The sequence below is a fragment of the Styela clava genome, chromosome 3, assembly GCF_964204865.1.
Source record: "Styela clava chromosome 3, kaStyClav1.hap1.2, whole genome shotgun sequence".
NCBI classification, from domain to species: domain Eukaryota; kingdom Metazoa; phylum Chordata; class Ascidiacea; order Stolidobranchia; family Styelidae; genus Styela; species Styela clava.
This window is the reverse complement of record NC_135252.1, coordinates 12462784-12485682: the sequence shown is the minus strand read 5'-3', so window position 1 is coordinate 12485682 and position 22899 is coordinate 12462784. Positions and strand designations below refer to the sequence as shown.

The following is a 22899-nucleotide window of genomic DNA, read 5'->3' as shown; positions in this document are numbered from 1 at the left end:
TTAAATAAAATAATATCAGTTTTAATAGTTTAAAATAATTGCAGTGTCTGCTTTTCATTTAGAAATTTTTTTCCATGTTCCCAAAGATTATGAACATTATGGTTTGAAGATATGTTTACCACAAACAAAGTTTTCTAACAATGATGCGTTATATGGCGAATAGAAATTTTGTACAAAATCAGGGTTTTCTCTTTTTTTATTATTATTTATTTCAGCATGTTAATTTTGCGGCAACTAAAATTAATGTACCCGAATAAGTGACAAAATAATTTTTTTTATGTATAATTATGATTGTAGAGAAGTTAATTTTTTTTTCTAAGTGGGCCACCATACACTGCAACTAACTGGGCGTACACACTTCATTTAGTTGTGTGATGTCATCACGACAAATCGATATTTGAGGACATTTATCATATCTGACGTTTAAATGAAATTCGTGATCTGTGATAACAATTTTACTTTCCCCTGCTGTTGTCTGACTGCCCAATCATGGCGATTCGAGTCGACGGATCTGACTAATTCCAGGAATAGCATGACTTTGTATTGGCCCGACAGAAGGTCAGTGACAGTGAAAAAATGCAGCTTATAAGTTGTTGTATATTGCTCGGAGCGATTAATAAAAGATACTTTTTGTCAGCGAAGAATTGGCAGAGTAGTTTGAATACATATTGGTATTACTTGACAAAAATAAAACTACATTTTAAAAAACATACTTAGTTATGAAGGTTTTTGCTCAAAGTATAATCTGAAAAGAACTAGATAAGACTATAACAATAATTGGGGCTTAATATACCCGAATTTGTTGTCTAGATATGAAACAAAATGTGAGTAGTAGTGCAGGGCATTGTCGCGGAAAATTTGCCTCAGTTAGCCTAATATAATAATCAATACTAGTGGTTAACCAATTTTGTTATTCTAATATTTCTTATTGTTTTATCGCAGCAGTCATATTCTTAACCGCAAGTAAGCGTATGAAAAGGTGTAAATCCGGTTGTACGGGAAATGGCTGCGTTACATGATGAAGTTACTGTTACCAGTCACTCAAAACCGTTTCCAGTAGAAATGAACGTTACCGCAGTGGTTACCGCTAATAGTAACAACGATGTGAGTGACAACTTGACTTCTCTGCAAACACGGGGCTCTCCCGAATCTGCGGCCAACAATAACAACTATTTGCAGGGCATGCAGAACATGATGCCTGTGCACGAAGATTATTTGGGAACGTCGAGGCTAAATTCGTCTTCCAACGATTTCTTTCAAGCGAGAGAAAGCGATTTTCCAAGCGTTGGTAACCATTTAGTGAAGAGTGAGTTCGGAGTGTCGCACACGGGCAATGATGTAGCTCCTGAAATGTTGTATCGCGATGTCCCAAACGGTACATCCCCGCATGGGAGTAATGAAAGAGTGTCAAAGGGGAAAGGCAAAGAATCTCCACCGACTGTTTATCCGTGGATGAAGAGAATTCATGTCAGTCATGGTAAGTTAAATTTTAAGTTCAAATTATCACCATATGCGTTACAAACTGAGCCCAAAATTATACACGGTATTTAGATATGAGAAATTGGGTTTTAAACATCTATGCGCAGCACCATATCGTCACGCTAATAACCGAATTGCGTAAGTCATTTTTAGCAGTTTTGAGAAAAACGTAAAAAACTTCCTAATGATATTGTTATGCCATTGAGAGTCAATAATTTATCATGGTTCAATTTTTTGATCGTAGCCGGATTTAAGTTAATTTGTATGACGCAGTTAAGTGACGTCATAATGGCGCACTGTGACTTACGCAGAAATGTGTCTATGACTTGGGGACATACGCAATTTTGCAACTATACTATATGCACCAGTCCTGAAAACTGAACATTCCAAAAACGAATGTAATTCTTAGTATCTACAATGTCTAATCCCCAAAATAGCTAATCAGTTTCAATTACATTATTTTTTATGTTTAAAAATATATATTTCATCAATATAACACGTTCTGCACACCCACCGAAATAAGACTAAGATTCAATATAAAGAATAAAACAGCAATGCACCCAATATAAAAGCCAACCAATGTGAATTGGACTCGGACAGTGAATATCACAAGTGCACGTCTTCCTATACTGTAGTATAAATTCAAATTAATACGCGCTAAGCTAGAATCTGAGATGCAAAAACTCGAAAATCCTTAGCCGAGGTTATTTTGCCTTTGTGACGTCACAATAGCCCTGCGGTACCAATGATAATTTATTATGACGAAACAATTGCACAAATGTGCATGTCATACTAAATCTCCATTTTTATGGGTTTCGGAATTCTTAAAATAAAATCTGAGTTAACAGACAGGTGCGCAGCATTACATAAATACCTATTTTATAAAAAACTCAAAATCGCCAAAAATGACTTACGCAATTCGGTTATTAGCGTGACGATATATATATGTCAAAGATAGAAATACGTTTTTTAAATCCCAATGCTTGAATACAAGCCATTTAAGAAAGTTTTAATAGTAATCTTTATATCACAATTGCTGTAAAAAGGCCATGTGCAAGGAGTCAATATATTATCAATTGAAGAATATCGAATCGCTATTTTAGTAACACTCCAATGTGCTTTAATGATTATATATATGCATTGGTTGAAGTTGCATATCGGGACAAGGTTTTTGCTTTGGTATCTGCCTACTTGAGCACTAATCTTTTGTCCTAATCGGCAATTCTGCATGATGATTCCAATAAAGTTCTGTATTTGGGTTTATAAGTATAGGAGTGTATTGTTTATTGTGGTTCAATTTGGAGACATTTTACTGACTACACATTGCTTGTATGAAGGAAAGTTGTAAACATTGTTTAGACAAATCTGTAATATGTTGTAATTCAGCGTGATGCTGTTGCTCTGATATCAAATGTCATAGGGTCAAATTAGACACGTAGTTTAAGTATCAATATTCCAAAAAGGAAGCAGCTTCTCATTCTGTTTTAAGTTAATACATTTATTGGGTTGTATAGTTCGGTCAGGTTCTCAAGCAGACCAGTTTTCAGACACTGAACGAACTGAAAAGTTATTTAATCGATGCCCTAATTTAGAAAGTTCAAAGGCTGAATAAACGAATTATTAAAATAAGAGTATTATCATTGGCAGTATGCGTGTTCAAAAATAAATGAACGCTGTTTTAAACAAAGCGTTTTGTTTGTTCCAAAGTCAAGTTGTTGCTTGCTTTTGCATGGCTTATTGTCAATTTCATTAAACTCTTAGGCACCTCGTTAATTTTAGTATCAACTTCTATATCTTCCTATTAAAAGCGATTGCTTATCATTCTGAGAGAATTGTCGTGGATGAACTTTTAAGAGCAGACAAAGGTGACGCTCAAGAACCAAGGGCTGAATTTTCTCAAAGTTTTAAATACAACTTTTCTTAGGTATTTCCATAATTTTTAGTCATGTGAAGGAATAGTAATTCTACTGTATTTTACATGAAAAATTGACAACCCGCGCCAGGTCTAGTTGAAATTTCTAATATTAGCTCAATTCTGTTTTTCCCGTGCAAAGTCGTCCAATTTTACGTATATTATCTCGAAGTTCTCAATATTTGAGTAATTTGGAAATGTACATCGTCTGAGCTGGATGATAAATCACAATTTGTCTTCATCGGCAAATGCAATATTTACCGTTCATTTTTTCTCGGGCTTGTTTTTGTCGACGTATTTCTTAGAAGATTTGTGAAACCTACAGAGCTTGCCAACGTAGTCTCTGATCTGAGACGTTCGGTTATCTGATGTTATTTTTAGGAGTTTCGAGCTTGCGTAAAAATTATCGTGCGCAAAATTTGTTTGTACGCCTCAAAACGTGTCATAGCCGATACGTGTGCGTGCAAAATTAGGGCGTCTAAGAAGATAATTTGCGCAATAAAACACGAACATAAAAATTCACCACCACACGACGACTGAGATATTGGTAACTTGACAAAATGTTCTCTCAAGACGGCTGAGGGTTGAACCGCCCTTCCAGTGCACGAAATTTGCTTTGTAATGATGACGTCGTATACTTATGGCAAAAGAAATCGGGTCACGGGCTGGATTGCAAAAAATGACGTTTTGGTAAAATTCGTGTCACTAATGAATTGATTAACAAAAATGAATTAAATTCACAAATTTGTCAGTCCGTGCTTCGAGTGTCGATATAGGTTTCCCAGTCACAAACTGTTCTAATAAACTACACTCAGGCAGTGCTTGGTCTTAGACGTGTATTTTCAGAGATGCAGTCCATTGTTGTCTGATACCCCAGTAGCTTTTCAAATTGTTAATTACGTACTGATCATAAGGGAATGTTTTGATACGGTCTATACTTGATTTGCGATACTATGAAGTGCACTCATTTCCATTTATTTTTATTTTGTAATATTTTTGTCGTACATTATCCACGAAACGGTAAAGCTAAATATAAAATCGGGAATTTGAAAATGTTGCACTGATTTTATAATATGCAAATCAAATAGACGGGAAGCATTTTAACGTGGTAAATAAAGCAGCAAATGGTCACGGAATCTCTTTTCTCGTGCCAGAAATCACACTAATTAAAACGCACAAAGCCGCAATACAGATGTAAATGCAATTCTTATTCACAAATCTTATTTCAACCAAGGTTATTCGTAGCAAGGGCCATGCATAACTGGTAAATATATCATGGATATATAGACGATACATAAACTCCATGTTTAAAAGAGAAAAACAGTAGCCTACTTTCTCTTTTTGTATATTGCCCAGCCCGCCTTTATTCAATGAAAGGGCGGACGCTCTTCGCTTTGATTGGAAACTGGTTTGCCGCTGTGCAAAAGGAAAGAGAATGAATATTCGACATGAATAGGAAATCAACAATTAATCACATTTGTATCTCGCACACAGTGCGGATGCCAATACGATGTTATTGTCGGGTATAGTAAAAGTTACTATAAACACGGTGTGAAAGTTCACGAGATCCACAATTGGGGTCGCTCTATGCTGAAGATTGCTGAATAATAATGTCCGTATTCTTGCCCAATCCATGGCTATATCAGTTGTAAAATGATGGACGCTCGCAAATTGTGTGATTCAGAATGATGATTTAACTTATCTAAGACATTATCAAATACATTTTTTTCACAGAAACGGATATGAATTGTAGTCCTTGATATAGGTGCGCAAATAGTAGCCATGGCAACAATATAAAAAATCATTATACGCATTCAACGTTTCTCCAATAGTATGACCAACATTGTGCTTATTTTATAAATTTGAGGGATCACTGAGTCATATTTACCAAAATAATACGGTAGACTTGCGGGTTCATATTAGAATTTTTTCTTTTTATATTTTTGCACAAAATATTTATAAATACAGTAATTAAATTTAGCAGCAAATAATAATAAGATATAATTATAAGTTCACAATCGGATGTAACACGATTTTCCCGATATAGTAATTTAAAATAGAACCTTATGTTCGTTTCTCATATATTACATAGCAGCATTGACTATAAACGATGGCGACAAGAATTTATCTGATGAAACAGTAAATGGTAAAACGAAAATATACTCTTTACGAGACAATCCAACACTAAGGTTTATACTTCTCGCGTATGTTCTTCTTCAAACACTCCAGTGGTAAATAACATGAGTATGGAAAAATATAAAATTGTGTTTCAGAGAATCGTATCATAACTATGATACGACCCTCCTTCATTTCGAAAATGCTTTCCGCGATCAGTTCGCATTCGTTCAGTAAATTGCATTTGAAACTTGAACTTATATGAAGGATGTCGTTCGTGCCTCAGAATGGGCGGAAGTAGGACGAGAATAATACAATATTGAGCTTCCTCGTTAAGTATTCATCTGTAAAATGTATTAGTTTAAATCATACATATAAGTATGACAGTATGATTTGAAGCTGTTTGAATATTGAGCACGATGCACTTTTTGCCTTTACATAACTAAGGTGCGTAGAGATACTGATTTTGAAAAAATAATGAATGAAGGGTGAATCACTGCAATCAAAAATCGATTTATTTTTCGATTAGGGGACGTCGTAAACCAAATAATACCGTTTTTATTTTTCAATTCATGTCATTCACTAGCCAACGTATTTGGTGTTCACGCCCCAATTGACTTGTTTGTTTTCACGGTCTACCGCTTTCACTTGTACGACGCCATTTTGTTTCCACGGTTGACGATTATCCGTCCGGTAAATGGAAAATTTGCGCTTGTCTACGTGTTGCGGAACAATTATTAAACGACATTGAAAATATTCTATATAATGCTAGTTTAAGTTTAATTAAATTGCCTCGTAATTTCAGTTGACTTGAAATACTTTTTGTAATTTATGTAGCTATTTTATATTTCTAGTTAAACCGTATTAATAATAAATCAGTTTAAATTATTTGATAATATTGTTTCGTCATTAATTGTTCTGTTATTTTATCGTGACATCGTGATGTCATAAATAAGTAAAAATGTTAATGATTTAAATAACTTTTTTAATAGTTTCACATTAAATACCTAAAAACTAATTAATTATTCAGACATTACGTAATCTTGAAATTTCATGTTCAATAAATCAGGAGAAACCTGAAAATGATACAATTATTGAACTAGAATGATAAATTACGCAAATGTCATAAAAATATGACCTAATCGTGTAACCGGACTAGACTTGGTTCTCAAATCTTGATTATATAATCCACCAAAGGCTAACATTCATTCAATGATAACGTATATACATGGGAATTATCGTGCAGCAAAATTGGGGATAAGGAATCGTAGTACAGCAATAAATTATAATTAATGTATCTATGCATTGTCTCAGCCAGGTGATCCATTATCATACCGTACACTGACTTCGTCATTACCTATCATCCGTCATTTATTTCCGATTATATTTAATTTTTCAACATTTGAGCAATGATAAAACAGTATCTTACTTTGTTTGTAATTTGACCGAAAAATATTGTACAAATTACTATAAAGTATTAGTAGGTTTACAGTCTTTTTCTACAGTCTTATGAAAATCATTCATAAATGTAACATGCATGTCATTGTTTCCGTTTGTTTCAGATTAATGAGATGTCTACAAATTTAAAAGGAAAAATTAAAGATAGATAGAAAATAGTTTGTAAATATATTTAACGCATGTGCGGTGAGAAAAATACCCCAATCTAGCATACCTGAGGAAAACCTTTTGAAAGTTAGCCAAGAGTAGTCAATTATTTATACCTATACTTTTATTTTTAAGCAGCGCCTGATAAATTATTTTTCAATCTAAATATTTAGGATAATCATGAGACAACATGCTCACGATCATGAGGGTTTTCTATGAATTTATTATTCATATTTGAAAAAAGTCACTTACTGTTGTATACATGTTCACAAACACAGCTAAACTAAAAGAGTGGATGATTTGGTCTCATTTGTAACTTAGCATCCTTTCAGTTCATCTGACAAAATGGCTTCTTTCAGAATTTGTGTTAAACAAGTAAGGCGAGGATATATTCCATAAACTTTTCTGCTCGCCTGAAAACTTGTTATTTTTTATATGAACCTTTTGTATATGCTATCCGAATTATCTTCATACTGCTTTTGATGAGGAAGTCGATTTTCTCCTGACAATCAAAGTGTGAATTACCTCATATTGTTACTTATATTATATTGTATATTGACTTTTTATTAGTTTGAACTCGTTGGCTGTTTGGTTATTGTTGCAACATCGTAGATTATACCGGGCACAATTTTTTCCAATCATCTTATTTCGCAACACGACACTTCGGGGTCATTTTATATACTACACCAATACTTTGTTTCCGACTCTTGCCAGCGTTACCGAAATATGAAGCTTTGATTTGCGCAGAGGAAACTGTGATGAGAGGGAATCTTCTTTCTATCATTTGTTCTTTGTTTTGTACAAGACAGGATTTAGAATATAGTACATTCATGTACAAATCATAGATGTATGTACACAATATGAATGTTACATCTTTAGTCCTTTCTTGGTGATGGATAAATTAAGGTTGACGCAGCAGCTTTGCTGTCAGTCGTTTTTATCTAGTCTTTTTCACCTTCAAGAGTGTAAAAACCCTTCAGTTGCAGATAAACACGTCGTTATGGCATTCCTTTATCATTATATGGTTATAAATCATGGCAAAATAAGCGTAATTTTCATATTCTAGTTTTCAATGGAGCAGTGGAACCGGGTAAAAGACCGAGGACTGCTTATACCAGACACCAAGTATTGGAGTTGGAAAAAGAGTTTCATTTTAATCGTTACCTGACAAGACGAAGACGAATAGAAATAGCTCATTCCCTGTGCCTCACAGAACGACAGGTAAAATAAAGTTCGCTCAAGTTTTATTAAATATAGCGACTAAAACAGAAAAACACCGGTGAAATTATCAGTCTGTACTCCTATTACTTTGCACCACTTTATAAAAATGGCTGCCTTTTGTTCAAAAATGACAGTGTTAAGTAGACTCCGGCCTGCTGATTTTAAAAACCCCTAAATCGCGGCGGAGAAAGTTGAATAATCAACACGTTATCAGGCATCGTATAGAACAAAAATTAGCGTCAAGACATTTTGGAATCATGGAATAGACCAGTAAACCAGTGTACATAAATAGTATAAGGAACTACCCGTTGAACCTGGTTTTGGTCAGAGTATGCTGTTCTGGATATTTCGTAGTTTTAGATCAGTAACTATTATCATCAAAACATACAAGATCATTACGTATATAGCCGACTTGCGGGGAGAAGTTGCAGTCCACATTGTAAGCTTTCTACAAACCTTAAGGTGACGATTACTTTACATATACAAAACAATACAAAATTCCTCAATCAGCATACAAAATGGCGACGAAACATTGCTTCAAAAATAATCATTAGGCTGAGTCTAAAAACACTATTCTCTAGCTGACATTGAAATTAGAATTTATCTTATTTTAGTATATTGCTTTTTAGGTAAAAATCTGGTTCCAAAATCGAAGAATGAAATGGAAAAAGGACAACAAATTACCCAACACAAAGACTAGAGTGATGCATGGAAGCAGTACAAGTATGAATATGCAAGGCAGTATGTTTGACCAAGCGGTCTCACCACCATTATCTTCATCGAGCAATGAAGCTCTTCCTATGCATTCTCACTCGCCAATGAATCTACTTCCATCAACAGCAAATCACTCACCAGATCAGAGGACATTGACTTATGACGGACGAACAGGTCTCCCTAATCGTTCTCACACAGAGGAAGGATATTTTGGTGGCTATAACTCAAACCACTCTCAGTATGACATGCAACGTCATAGCTTTGTTAACTCTACAGCAGACAGAATGTTGAATGGATCTCCAGGGTTTTTCCATCCTCACCCGACCAATATGTCAGATTTCAGCATGATGAAACCAGATGGTGGCGCTGCTGCAATGATGGGTGCAAAAATGGACGCTTTGGGTAGGTTAAGCTTCTTTTATTGTTAGCGAACAATAATTCTGTATCCCTTTTCGATCGCTGGAAGGAAGTTTTTTATCGGTTCATTACATAAAATAATAATAACAGTGTTCAAATTTTTAGTTTTCAAAGTTTTAGTCAACTTTTGTAATAACTAAACTTGCTTAAACTAAGGATAAACTACATCGTTTTAATTTGCACTAGGTAGAAGGTACGAGCCCCACTTCGGTGTTGCACAGAAGCCTTATGACTCTTTCCAACCAATCGTCGACACCAACGGTGGGCTGGCCGGACCAGCTGAATATGGGAGGATTTCCACTTCGTCAGCCACCTCTGCCTTCCACTTATCACATGGGTCAGTCAATTCCACTCAACACCATCCCGTATCATCTCTCGACGTTTCAATAAACGAAGCGCAACTAAAATTGATGCAATTTGTGAGTACGCCTACATCAGTACATCATCACCGACCGACATACATGTCATCGTTTTCATGTCCGGTGGGAAGTGCTGATCGATTTCCTGATCCAGGGTACAATCTTTATAACAGTCTCAACATGAAACGCAACGCTCTCAACAGGCCGGGACAAGAAAACGCAGCACTGCGTTCACCTATGTTGTCAGACACACCTGCTAACTCTAATGACATTGACTACAACATTAGGGCAAAAGAGCATTTCATTGCTTCAACAAATTCGCGAAATACAAACGTTAACAACAATCGCGGAAACTTGCAATATCAAGCTAACGTTTGGATAAGCAAGACAAAATTATAAATTTAAATTAACTTTACAATAATCTAAATGTTGCATACTACAATTAGAAATATACTAGAGAATTTTATGATAAAATTCTCCCACAATTGCACTGATTGTGCAAATATAATTTATTCAAATAGCATTGTTTTTCATCGTCCATAAAATGAAATCAAGACCGAGAGTGTAAAACGTTTAACTCAAACAAAGGTACTGTTTTCTGTTCTATAGTTTTCTACAGTTTGTCACAAATCAACGGTATTTTATTTCTAGCTTGTCTATTATATTCTATTATAGCATTTGCTATGCAAATATCTACATTTAGACGTCGGTAGCATTGCTGCAACTGTAGTTTCCATTTTCATATCATAACGTTGGAGAAAATAGCAACACACGCTTTAGAAAGAAGTTATGTCAGGCCACAAAATGAATTACCACAAAAATAAAATATGATGAAAGTACTAAGTAATTGTTAAGTATTCAAGCGGAATAATATATATGTTCATTTGACGTTGCATGGATTTAAAACTATTTAAACCCAATTCGCAATAGTAAGATTTATTAGCGCGGTTTGGAATAGATTACATATATGAACCCCAAATTTTAGAATACGTTTTTTCTATTTTCTCCAGCGTTTTACATCACTGTCCACTCAGCTACTTCACATGATAATATCGTTAAGTGCCATTTTGATATTTCACTTCCTCAGACAATATTTTTTTGTACACAATTTTCATGTAATGTGATCAATATGGATTTTAAAAATAAGTTTCGAAATGCAGACTTGTTTGATATATCATATTCATACTTATTATTATATTTTATTGAGTGATCATCCCAACCCATGAACAAAAAACATAAAAGGGACATCGGAAAAACACCAACTTTAATGTAGCATACCTAATTTACTCTCTCTGCTCAAAATCTTTATTCTGGATTGCAGCGCTAAGTAAAGTCATTGAGACTAAATACCAATATATCTGAAATACGATTAACAACTAAAAATAAAATCTCTTTCAATTCGAAAAAACCTTTTGCTATCAAAAATTGTACTAATAATTTTTATATATTCTGCTGAGTAATTGCTTCTGGCAATTAGTTGTGTGTTTCAATCGTTAAAGATGTTGTTTTCATACGATCCTCTCTTTTCTTTTTTCTAGATTTATATTTTATATGGCTGAGGTTTATTCTCAAGCTCAACCTTTGGATAAAAAGAGAGTAGTTAATTTTCTTTGCATAGCTCGTGAAGATTAATTAGATTCAAATATTCACTTCTCGACTATTTTTACATACCATTTCTATTCTAACATGCTCGTCAAATATGTTTGTATTTTCAAACTATTTTTGCCGCCAAATGTGAAAGCTTATTATTATTCTGCATGAACGCGGTACAAAACGCCATGAAGTGTGCATTTTATAATATTTTTTTTCTCTTCGAATATCGCTATCTCATAATAAACTCGTTTAAATTGCTTGTATAAGTCTTGCTATTATTATATTGGGGGATTATTGAGTGTGGGGGAAAAGGGGGCAAGTGAAAAAGAAGTGAAACAAAACATTGCTTACGAACGTGTAAGCAATTCCAAATGTCTTTTTTATATAAGCATTTTATCAAGTGTTTCAGACATGTGTATTACTTAGTACCTTTTGACTTTAAATCCAACTTAATCACATATTATTGCCGTCTTTCGCAACAGGGCTTTCAGTTTTCGACACTTCATTGATCGGTTTTGAATTTCATTCATCTGACAAGACTGAATTGAATTATCGTAAAAACAAAAGATTGCTTGCAAACTTGTTAGCAATTTTTAAATGTGTCTTGTTTATAAAAGCATTTTATCAAACGAAATTTGATGAAAATGGTATGCCTCTAACGCAAATAAGAATAACAAACGGAGAGAATCGATTGTTCAGAGTCTATCCTACATTCAAAAGAGTTTGAAGTTCTCCACTGCCCAAAGATAATTTCATCTCTAATTCACTAATAATTGATTTCATCCGTGCTTTTTATCCAAACGAATATTCATTTGCCTCAGACATGTGTATTATTTATAGTACCTTCTGACTTTAAATCCAAGTTATTTACATATTATTGGCGTCTATTGCACTAGGAAGTCAATAATTTTAGTCCTCGACATTTAAACAAATTCTACGAGCCAACCATAGCAGCCTTGAGGTTTGAAATTTATTGTTTAGCTTGAAAGTGAGTAACATCGACGCTCGCTGAATGAGTTAAAATGTCCAGCATGTACCCCAATCGACGATCAATTGCAACAGTGCTCTGTTCTTGAATACGAGACACAACACCTATGTGTTGAAGAAGCCCTGGTTGGATTTGTTGTGAAATATCGTTCATTTTCTATGTCGATATTTATACATGGTCAAAAATAAAAATTTTAAGGTTCATTTGTTCAGTATGGAATAATTCAACATTTCCGTGATTTATTCCCCATAAAATCATTAACCATCATATAGACGATGCTATATTTCGATGAAGGCCTTTAGAAGCTCAAATTGCATTAGCATGCTTACTCATTCAAAAATAAAATAAATAGAGGCGTTAAAATTTTTATCTACCGTTTTTAATTTGGATCATTGTGAAGTTGGGCATCTCATTAGTGAGCTACATCATAGACATATTTTCTTTTTCAATCATCTACGTAAGTAACAAACCATTCATTGCTTTCACATTTTTAAGATTTTTCCAATTGTACACTACAGAAGCAACTAAAAGGTTACAATACAAAATGGACGACCTATTCAATTCAAATTCATAGAACACTCCACTAAGTTGCCTTTTCAAGTTTAAATTGCGTAAATTTTTTGGTTACAAGTCGTTTTCAGTTCAAAGCCTTCGTACGCATTTTACGGACCTCTTGCGCCCTCCTTATTTGTGCCTCTTATTCAACTAAATTTTTGCTATTCATATTTCAGATATACAGTAAAAATTTCGAGATAGCTCAATTTATTAACGATGTTCTATATTGAAATAATCCCAAATTCCATTTGCTATGATTTATATGTCTATATTCTACGTGAAATCGGACTTACCTATGGCCCCAATAAATAGCTTAGTCAAAATACTTTGAACAGTACACATTTTAAAAACTATAACCCCATTACTTTCACAAAATAAGATGGCTATACAAAATTTAGCATGTCGTCCTTATCTATATACAAAAAATTACTAGCGTTTACACAAAATAGTATTTATTGGGAACCAAGGCTGATGGATTCAGTTTGTTGCCTTAAACTTCGCTTTAACCTTGACGAATTTCAATGGTGATAAATAGGCACATGTGTTTGTTTTGTTTCCTCTGCTGTCGTTCACACGATTAGGTCAATTTATATTCTCATATCGTCTTCAAATGAGGCGTCCATACACTTGACGGCTATTTGTTATTGACCCTCACGCCTATCTCAGCAACGCTTGAAAGAACTTGTAAAACTTTCCAGGATTATATAGACGTGTACAGGTCCTTCTACGTGTATCAAATAAAAAACGAGATCGGAATTTAATATGATTCTTGAGTAAGAAGCGGTCTGGATGAAAGCTTTAGATTTCATTTTCATGGTCACGTGTGACTACACAATTTCTTTTAGCACAAGTTTAGGTTTCTTTATTGCACATAGGACGAATGTGTACGTAGTTTAGCGAATTTGATCATAGAATACATATACTTTACATCAATTTGAGTGGGTTGAAAGATATGTGAGTTAGTAACGAAGGAAGATATCTGTAATTTATAGATGGGAATGAGACTATTTGAAAAAAAGATATAGAAAATGTAGTATGAAATTATAAGTAGTGCAATATTGAAGCTCATTACTGTGAGGATTTCAACACGTTATTCATTAGAATCAGTTTAATTGACACAGATTCACAATTCGGCATATTCAAATATAAGCTACCTAAAGCTCCGCTTATTCCAACATTACCAAAATCGGTATCGATTGTGATGAGTCGTTAAAAAATTAATATTTTGTTGGAACTATGTTGTCAGCTAAGCTGTAGCTTGGCATTTACGAAGTTGTTTTGATGGGAGAAGTATAGTTCGGGATGACCGTTTCGGGACGTCACGGCATTCGTGATTGTTTTTGTCCCAGACCACTCAAGATAGTTCTTCATCATTGTAAGTATCGTGTTACCTCACGTCGTCTCGCCGTATGTACTCTTTTCCCCTTGAACGCCGACAATGACCATCGGTCATTTTTCATTTCGTGCTTCGAGAATGCTTCTTATTCATTAAGTGAGTTCATGAACTTCAGTTGTAGACATAAGAGTAGACTGAGTGGAAACGGTGTTGACAGAAACAGAGAACAAGTGCAATCATGCCTGAAATGTTCGAAGAAAATGTCGCGTTCTATTTTGTATACATTATTTTTCAAATATATTATTAGCACAGACACAATCGGATGTTTGCACATTTCATTCTGTCCATTCAATAATTTTGGAACAATATAGAGGGAAATTAATCATATCTTACACAAAATCGAGTTATTTGCCTCAAATGGTTGCTTGATTACATTCGATTGTTGTGAAAATTGAACAAGTTTATCTTTAACAATAAATATCAAATATTAAACACTATTGCGCCATTTTACACTGATTGATCATTCCTATCCAACTCTCAACGCAAAGTATAAAAATGTTTTATACAAATTTAATTATGATCGCATATTTTGAAAAGACGAAGCTTCGTTTGCGTAGGTCGTCCCTCTTAAGTTGAAAATTTTGTACAAAAAAGCAAATTTCAGTTTTTTTTTTATTTACAGCATTGTCCCCCACGTAATTTGCCCACCATAATGATAGTGCGCTCAAAGCGAGCGTATGGTAATTACTTTGATGTTACCACACGCTAACTTTTGAAGGCAAGACTCATTATCGTTACACAAAAGCGCCATCTCATGTTCGGTTCGCGCTCCATTGATAGAGGTGCAAAATAACATCGAGAAGAACTAAAATGGCGGAAGGTACCATTCGACATTTGGTGTATTGTCAATTTATGAGATTTTGGTAATTTTTTGAAGCATTTCAACTTATATATGGTAATACTTGCAACGTTATTGTATGGTTAGGAGCAGACCATTCGATTGCCAAATTCCAAAAATGATTTCCATCGACAATCTACAACGATATGTGATCAGTGGGAGACTAAACAAAACTCACACATTTGTATCATCGGGATTTCAACAAATCTTTACCAAGTATATAACTAACATCCAGTTTTAGTATCGATTCAGTTTGTTTTATCAAGTATATGTTTCACCGTCTAACGTCTGAAGACTACTTGGCACAACAAGCACTGAATTTTCATCGCTATATGTACCGGTTACGAAACACAAAATAGTATCCCTTGCTACTTCGTATTCAACCATTTATCGATATTGCTAATTTTCTATCCAAAGTAGGATGGAATATTATCATATTTGAAATCGTATCACCCAAGAATACCATTTGCAATCAAATTTTTAGGTTATTTGTTTTTTTGTTTTTGATAATAACAGGGCGAATTATGGTTCCCTTTGTAAATTGGAATGGGAACAAAACAAAATATCCGTCCCCAACTTAAATTTGTCGCGCCCATTCCGCTTCAAGTACCATCGAAGTGATACTTTATAACACTTCAACTTGGTACTACATCAATTTTAACTATAGCATCATTAAATGTTTCAGTCTAAATTTGTTTTTGTACAAATTTAACAATAATAATAATAAAAAAAGTTTTTAATGGCAATATAGAAATACAATTCAGAATTTTAAAATCTATATTCATTCTGCAGGGCCCAAACTTTGTGAAAAGCAGGCTTTTTTACGGTGAGATTTTGTAATTAACTGATTAACAAGATATTTACATTTAATATAATTTTTTTTATCTTCCCCAATTTTGTGTTATTTGTTAGACGTTGAATATGAAAAAATTTATAGTCAAAGAAAACTGAAATAAATTTGAAAAATCAAAACAAAATTAAAATTGAGCCATTATTCCTCTCCAAAATTAAAAAAACTTCTTTCATTTCAAGTTTTCAAAACTGTTCTATTTTAGTGAAATGCCGGATAAATTAGAATTTGTAATGAGGAATTGATTTATAATAAGTGAATAGGTGAGTTAATAAAAGTTGTTTATATTAACGACAAAATCTGCATTGCTCAGTGTGACTATATAGTGTTTTTATACCTATTGTTTTATATCATTATGTAAAATGTCCACAAAATCTTTTTTGAATGTTTTTATACAGTCATTTTATTGAATAACAAAGTTTTAATTCTACTCGATTATGAATGAATCTTTAGCTTTATTTTGAGAAACTGAACAAGATTTTAAATATATAAATGAAAAAATTCATTAATAAACAGAAACTACAAAAAACCTATTTACAGTATATTGAAAATTTAAGGAAATTGGTAGATCGCCCAATTACCTAATTATCTTCATTTATTACTTTTCTGTTCATACTTGTATGATTAATAACGTAATCGATGTTATATTTAATGGTTTACCGTTGTTTAAAATACGAGAAATGATATTATCTCAAATCTATCGATGAAATATCGTGTTACGGAGTGTATAAATAACAAAAAGTGATCAAAAATATTTTTATGTTGGTTGTATTGCAGATACTCCAAACTAACATACCAATTCATTAACTTATTTAGGAAACGTTTTATGACTATGAATAATTTTCGCGCAATTTCATTGCATTAAGCAATAATTAATTTTTAAATTGTAAATATATAAAGTGTCAACATTTTACTTAAGCTTTTAAGCGAGTTATAAAATATTATGATTTCATATTCAAAAAAATTCAAAGAAATTAGTCCAGTAGTTAATGAAAAAAGCAATTTTGCCACAACACCAAGAAAATTGCTAACAACAACGACAACAACATAATAACAAATCAACCCATAGGTCCACTTCGTATTCAGTTAAAAAGTGTGAGTTCACCATTCGAAAACATATATTTCGAAAATCATCTTTTGCATATTATATTTGAATACGCAGTTGTGGATTGAACGTTTCAAAATTTTATTTATTCTTTTGCAGATATTGAGAAAGTTCCATAAATTAACTCATCATAAAAAAAACGAAATGAAAATGTGATATCAACATTCGAAAAAAATATTTTGAAAATGCTCATTTAATTAACTTTGATAACTCATTTAACTTGGATAAGTCTATACGTGTTAAAATATTGGATTAGATAGATAAATTATGTTACACGTTATGGTGTAGAAATATATTCAGATAGTACAATCTAAAATTCGAAAAATACGAAAGGTTAGATTACTTATCCCAATTTTGTTTTTCAATTTTTTTCTCTTGTAAAGTTTTTTTGTTATTTCACTCTTAATATCGACTTCCAGTCAAACTAAAAACTAGACAGTACTTTGACTTGTAACATAACCATAAGGGTAAATTAAAATACATAAAATCTTGTAGAATTATAGACCAGTGGTTCCCAAACTTTTTAGAGTTGGGACCCACTATTTATTACCAAATCTTATGGCGACCCACTTTAACTTTAATTTTCTTTTGTTTATTTTATGACATAACCCAGAACACAGCAATGGCTAATCATCGCAAAACTACCGTGTTTCCTCGAAATGAACCCTGGCCTGAAAATAAGATAATTATTTGAATATTCAAAATGATTTAATTAAACCCTACCCTTAAAATAAATTTAAAATGTGTGGAAGAGGAAAGGTTAATTGACCTGAGGTAAGGTGAAGATCACTATTCAAGATTGTGTGATATCACAATTATGATATTTGTCACTTGATTTTTGTATAGAAAATACAAATAAGAACAATGGATGTCGGTTTTTATATACAGTTTAGTAAAAAAGCTTGTGATTTTCTACAATGTAATTTTATTTTAGATAAATGAACAAAAAGGCCTTCTCCCGAAAAAAAAAAACCATAGTGTTTCAAAAGAAATAAATCTGAATTTCGGGGAAACACGGTAGGAAGTGCTGTACAGTGTACCAAACTGCTATGCGTAAAAAAGCCACATAGTCATTCTTTGTGTAGCAAATTTTTGTTCCCTTGAGAAGATCGTAAAAAGGAAACTTTCACAGATTAAAATTTAAATTCAATTTAATTTTTTTGTTTTTTTTTGAAGATTTACGTAAACGAGTCGCCACCGATCCTAATACCCAGTATAATTAATCAAACCTTTCTACATATTTCCCACGACCCACTAAGGTTCCTTTTGCGACCCATCAGTGGGTCGCGACCCATAGTTTGGGAACCGCTGTTATAGACAGTTAATGAGCAATAAAACTAATAAATAACAATACATGATCTAAATTTCAAACATAAAAACTTTTTGTTGAAAAATTAGTTTCTAATTAGGTCGGAACATTAGTTACTAAAAGACATGTCTTTGTTGTATTTTCGCATTTTATTAAATTGGTAATATTCCTGTTATATAATTTAGCTCAACATATCAAATGCATAAATTTAGACAAAATTGATCAAAAGGTGTTTTCAAGAAAGTAACGTTGAACAGTTACCGGTAGTTATTCTATTCCGTTATATAGCAATTTGTTTGTGTTGCATAACATGATCGGCAAAAATATATTTTTTTGTAGTTTTATAGCTAGAAAAAAAGTTCAAAATAATATTTATAAAATGAGAATAAAATTATTTATTAGTGTTTACATTTTTTCTGATTCAAATAAAATATTAATTCAGGTGAGTAACATGAAATAATAGCTATGACTTAATGTCAATCAATATTCTTTCATGGCTCAGATTTAAATATATATCAATAAAGATCTTGTAAAATAAAATGATAGAATCATAATTGGGCGCTCCAGAAGTGTCTGTACCAATATGTGGTTAACTAATTTTGTTCGCCTACTTTACATCAAGTTGTGTAAAGTGACTAAAACTCATGGATAGGGGTATATTTACTTGGCTAGCACAGACAGTCCCCGAACACGTAATAGAACTGAAATAAGAAAAATCGGAATAAAAATTATGGCCTAGACCTAATCTGGTACACACACTACGGGAGTACCCATAATTGCATATATAAACCGAATTAATTTTCTGAAATACATTGAAATTGTATATTGTATAACTTTATAGAATTGCTCTCTAAATCAATTGTAAAGTACAATGCTCATCTTTGAAGGCAAATTTATCTACCTCGAGCGACACGAGTGTAGTGATTGGGGTGTAATTATTTTTGACACCATGAAAGTTGTCCCAAAATATATTTGAAGGCAATCTTGTTTATAGGCTTCAAAAATATCCCCATTGGTTCTAAACTGTATTTTTTTTATCCTGAGAAACAATGCCGATTTAAAATACAATGCGATGTAATCTATGTAACTCGCTAACTTGATATTTTTAGAATTGGGACAAAATTCTCCAAATATATCCCGGGGAGATGTAGAAAGGCCTAATAATGAGACCTAATAATTTGACAAACTTTGGCTTCTCGTTCCGTTACCAGTATGAAAATATTTAACCAATTATTCTTTCGATGCATGAAGTTATTCAAATAAACTGTTTCAGTGAGCTGTTTGAACAGAAAATATTTTGATGTATGCATTCTGCTCACTAATCCTCTGCAGTCGTATATTGAAAAGTCAGTAATAGTCGAAATGGTTTTAAACAAATAAAAAATATAAAAAGCATATCTATGAAAACGTTGAAAAAATTCTAAAATTCAAGAATATGATCTGGTTAGGGTAGAATAAGAAAAAAAGTATTGCAAAGGTTATAGCTTTGAGCATTCGGTATACTAACGAGAGAAAAGTCGTTTCCGATTCGACAAAATTTAATAATGAAAATACGGATATATATCGACCCTAAAAAGTAGCTTTCACGTATACAACACGTCTAAATACGGCATATTTATCTAAACATGAGTTATTTTACCTCGTCGATGCGTACAATTTTGTTCCAACCAACATCCAGATGTGTGATTGATTACATCCTGTTGAAAATCAGACCGCCAATTCGTCTCGTTGTTTATTCGCAATTCCCAGTAGCAATAAATTACATCGAAGTCGCTTCTATCATACCACGTCACTTAGCGCGAACATAACCCCAAATGGGAATATGAAAAGAATTATATAGCCTTCACATCGCGCCAAATTCCACGCCTTATTACAATCCGACATCTTCCTAAACGAAGATAAATCATAGTGCATCCGCTCGTCCCATTTAGAGTCCAACTATCGCAAAGAAAGCAGAGCGCCGTATTTTCAGCGAAAACATCGAACGATAAGCATCGTGTTTAGACTTTGGGATGAAGATGGCCCTGTTTTGTAAATATTTAACATGTATTGGATCAAGTCGTTATTCAGAAAGGTTTTGTTTTTATTTGAGAATTCTAGATTATGTACAATATTCTTTTTTATTATAATGTTTACATAATATTCTATTACTGTCATCAAAAAGTCTGTCTATTATTAACAGTAATTAATATTTTTCACTGCTAGGCATTGTTAATTTCGAGTCAAATTCTCCGAAGAATAAAAATTGTGTGTTTTCAAGATACAAAATGGCCGACCGTCGTTGCTCGACCGTTGAGAATTTTTATTTTTATGTTGGAATACAACCACGGAGAAACTTCATGTTGCTGTTTCGAGAAGCGTTCAAGTATGGAAATATAACTTAATTTTGGACATACTGGGTGTTGAAGTACAGTCAACGACAAAATTAAATTCTAATGAAGAATAACAAGGTATTTATCTTTTTTTCAATATATGAAACTTTGGCAGTATTAAATATAAAGTTTATTTGTATGCTGCAAGCCATCCTTATTATTAACAATATTACAAATAGTAGTAAAAAAAAAACACGCATTGTCATTTTGGGAACGTTTTAAATTTTCTGTAGCTGCTATAAACCTTCTGCACTCGCTTTATAAACTAGGTTAGTCTGTTCTCAAGTTTATTAGCATTTTTGTGATATTGAAAAACTAATGCGATGAAATATGCAACAATTTGTGATATATATTCCTGACTAATGATTCCATTTCATAACTTTAAAGACTATAATTTATTACTAATAAGTGTGAATCACAGTATAAATATTTGAAGTGTATTTAAAAATTCTGAGTGTCTTTCTGGCATACTAATTTCTAGTTGGTATGAATAATTTCAGTGTGAAATGTATCTAAAACAACTCCTTTTCTATAAATACACACCGTGTTCAAATAATAGTGAGTAATATTCTTCTTTTGTTTTGTTGGAGTTTTGTATTGTGAATAATCATAAAAGTCGAAAATTTTAAAAACATTTTCATGAATACAATTCTCCCAAAATCCCATAGAACCAATGAGGCTATGATGCAACTAACACTGATGCGATTTTTGTTTCGTTTTCATGTATTTTCATCAAATATTGAATAAAAATTTAGCAATTTGGTGTTGAATATATTTAATTTTTGTAAGTTTTTTTTTGTTCAAATCTTCGAGCTAAACTGATTAAAATAATTGAAATAGAGACTCATTACTGCATCATAATTAATATTTTGCTACGTCCATAGCTAAAGATTTATTATAATAAAAGAGACACCAAATCACTATTGTTTATTTAAAAGTTTAGAAAAGCATTATGTACAAAAAGTCGATATTGACACATAGTAGAAGGAAGCATTATTTTTATTAAGTCAAAAATGCAATCATTCATTTAAAACGCGCTTATCAATTTCTGACTATATCCATATGTAGGCAAATTTTCAACCAAATTTGTGATTATTCATATGAATTAAAATGGTAGTTAATCATACAGAGGACTAAGAGAAGATTATCTAGATGGGTGCGGATTATGTTGCGGCTCAAGTGCATTTCTGTGATCTTGTTCTGTGATTCTTGTTCTTGTTCTCTGTTTGGCAACTACTGAAAGTCATGCCGCCTCAGAGATTATGATGATGCGATAATTAGTGTTTGTTTTTAACTGGAGTTCCGTCATTGATAAGAAGTAGCCATAATTCTTTTAGGACATAAAGCAATTTTACGCTTGTCAACTTCACAGGGGCTTATTCATCAATTTAAGTTGGTATAGAAACAAGTTGCCCTTTTTTAAAATTCGCAAGAATAAAACAAACGAGTTAGCTAAGGTCAAAAAACTCTTCTTTTTTTGTTTATTATTTTTATTTTACTAAAATGCAAAACACAGAAGTGACATTGCGACAGACGAAAAGATGTGATCTAGAGACTCTGGGGACCCTTTTCTAGTGTCAAAAATCAAATTATCAAAGGTCATCAAAACTAGACCAATGGCGTATCGTGAATATTTATAAACCAATGTTTGAAAAACGAAGCTGAGGGAGATCGCATTAGGATATCAGATCTTGCACAAAAAGAGAAACCTCACGGTTGAGGATGGTAGAACTAATCGATGAATTTGTGCCCAAATATAATAAATTATTAATTTGTCACACGGCCGTCATAAACAAAATAGTTTGTACCAAACGAAGGGAAAATATTAATAACAAAAAGATACGATTTAAAATAAAAGCGTTTCAGATACACAAACTTTGACGTAGCTATTTCGAATATATGCCAGTAAATTTTAATTTACCTTGAGCATAACCTATTATGTTACATAATATCTACCCTATAAGATTTTTTTTAGCGCAATGAATTCTCTGAATGATTGGTATATTTATTCTCCCATGACAACATATTTTTGTAACTACAAATATACGTATCAACAAGGTGTGAAATGCCT

General features: G+C 32.8%; 2 protein-coding genes across 3 annotated transcripts in view; both read left to right on the top strand.

Annotated features, from left to right (window-relative positions):
* The first annotated feature begins 942 nt into the window (after nt 1-942).
* On the top strand, nt 943-11675 carry LOC120342629 (uncharacterized). Of its 2 annotated transcripts, none has more exons than XM_078110969.1 (4): nt 943-1477; nt 8178-8332; nt 8962-9452; nt 9654-11675. In XM_078110969.1, the coding sequence occupies exons 1-4, from the start codon at nt 1003-1005 to the stop codon at nt 10219-10221; spliced, it is 1689 nt and encodes a 562-aa protein (XP_077967095.1). In that variant the 5' UTR covers nt 943-1002; the 3' UTR covers nt 10222-11675. The 2 variants fall into 2 exon arrangements, with proteins under 2 accessions (XP_077967095.1, XP_039267476.2); XM_039411542.2 differs by having other exon boundaries at nt 8962-9448; nt 9654-9998.
* Nucleotides 11676-20662: 8987 nt separating this feature from the next.
* LOC120343000 (uncharacterized) overlaps nt 20663-22899 on the top strand; it is a 29399-nt gene continuing 27162 nt past the window's right edge. The window contains exon 1 of the mRNA XM_039412063.2: nt 20663-20906. The gene's annotated coding sequence lies outside the window, so the exon portion shown is untranslated. The remainder of the gene's footprint in view (nt 20907-22899) is intronic.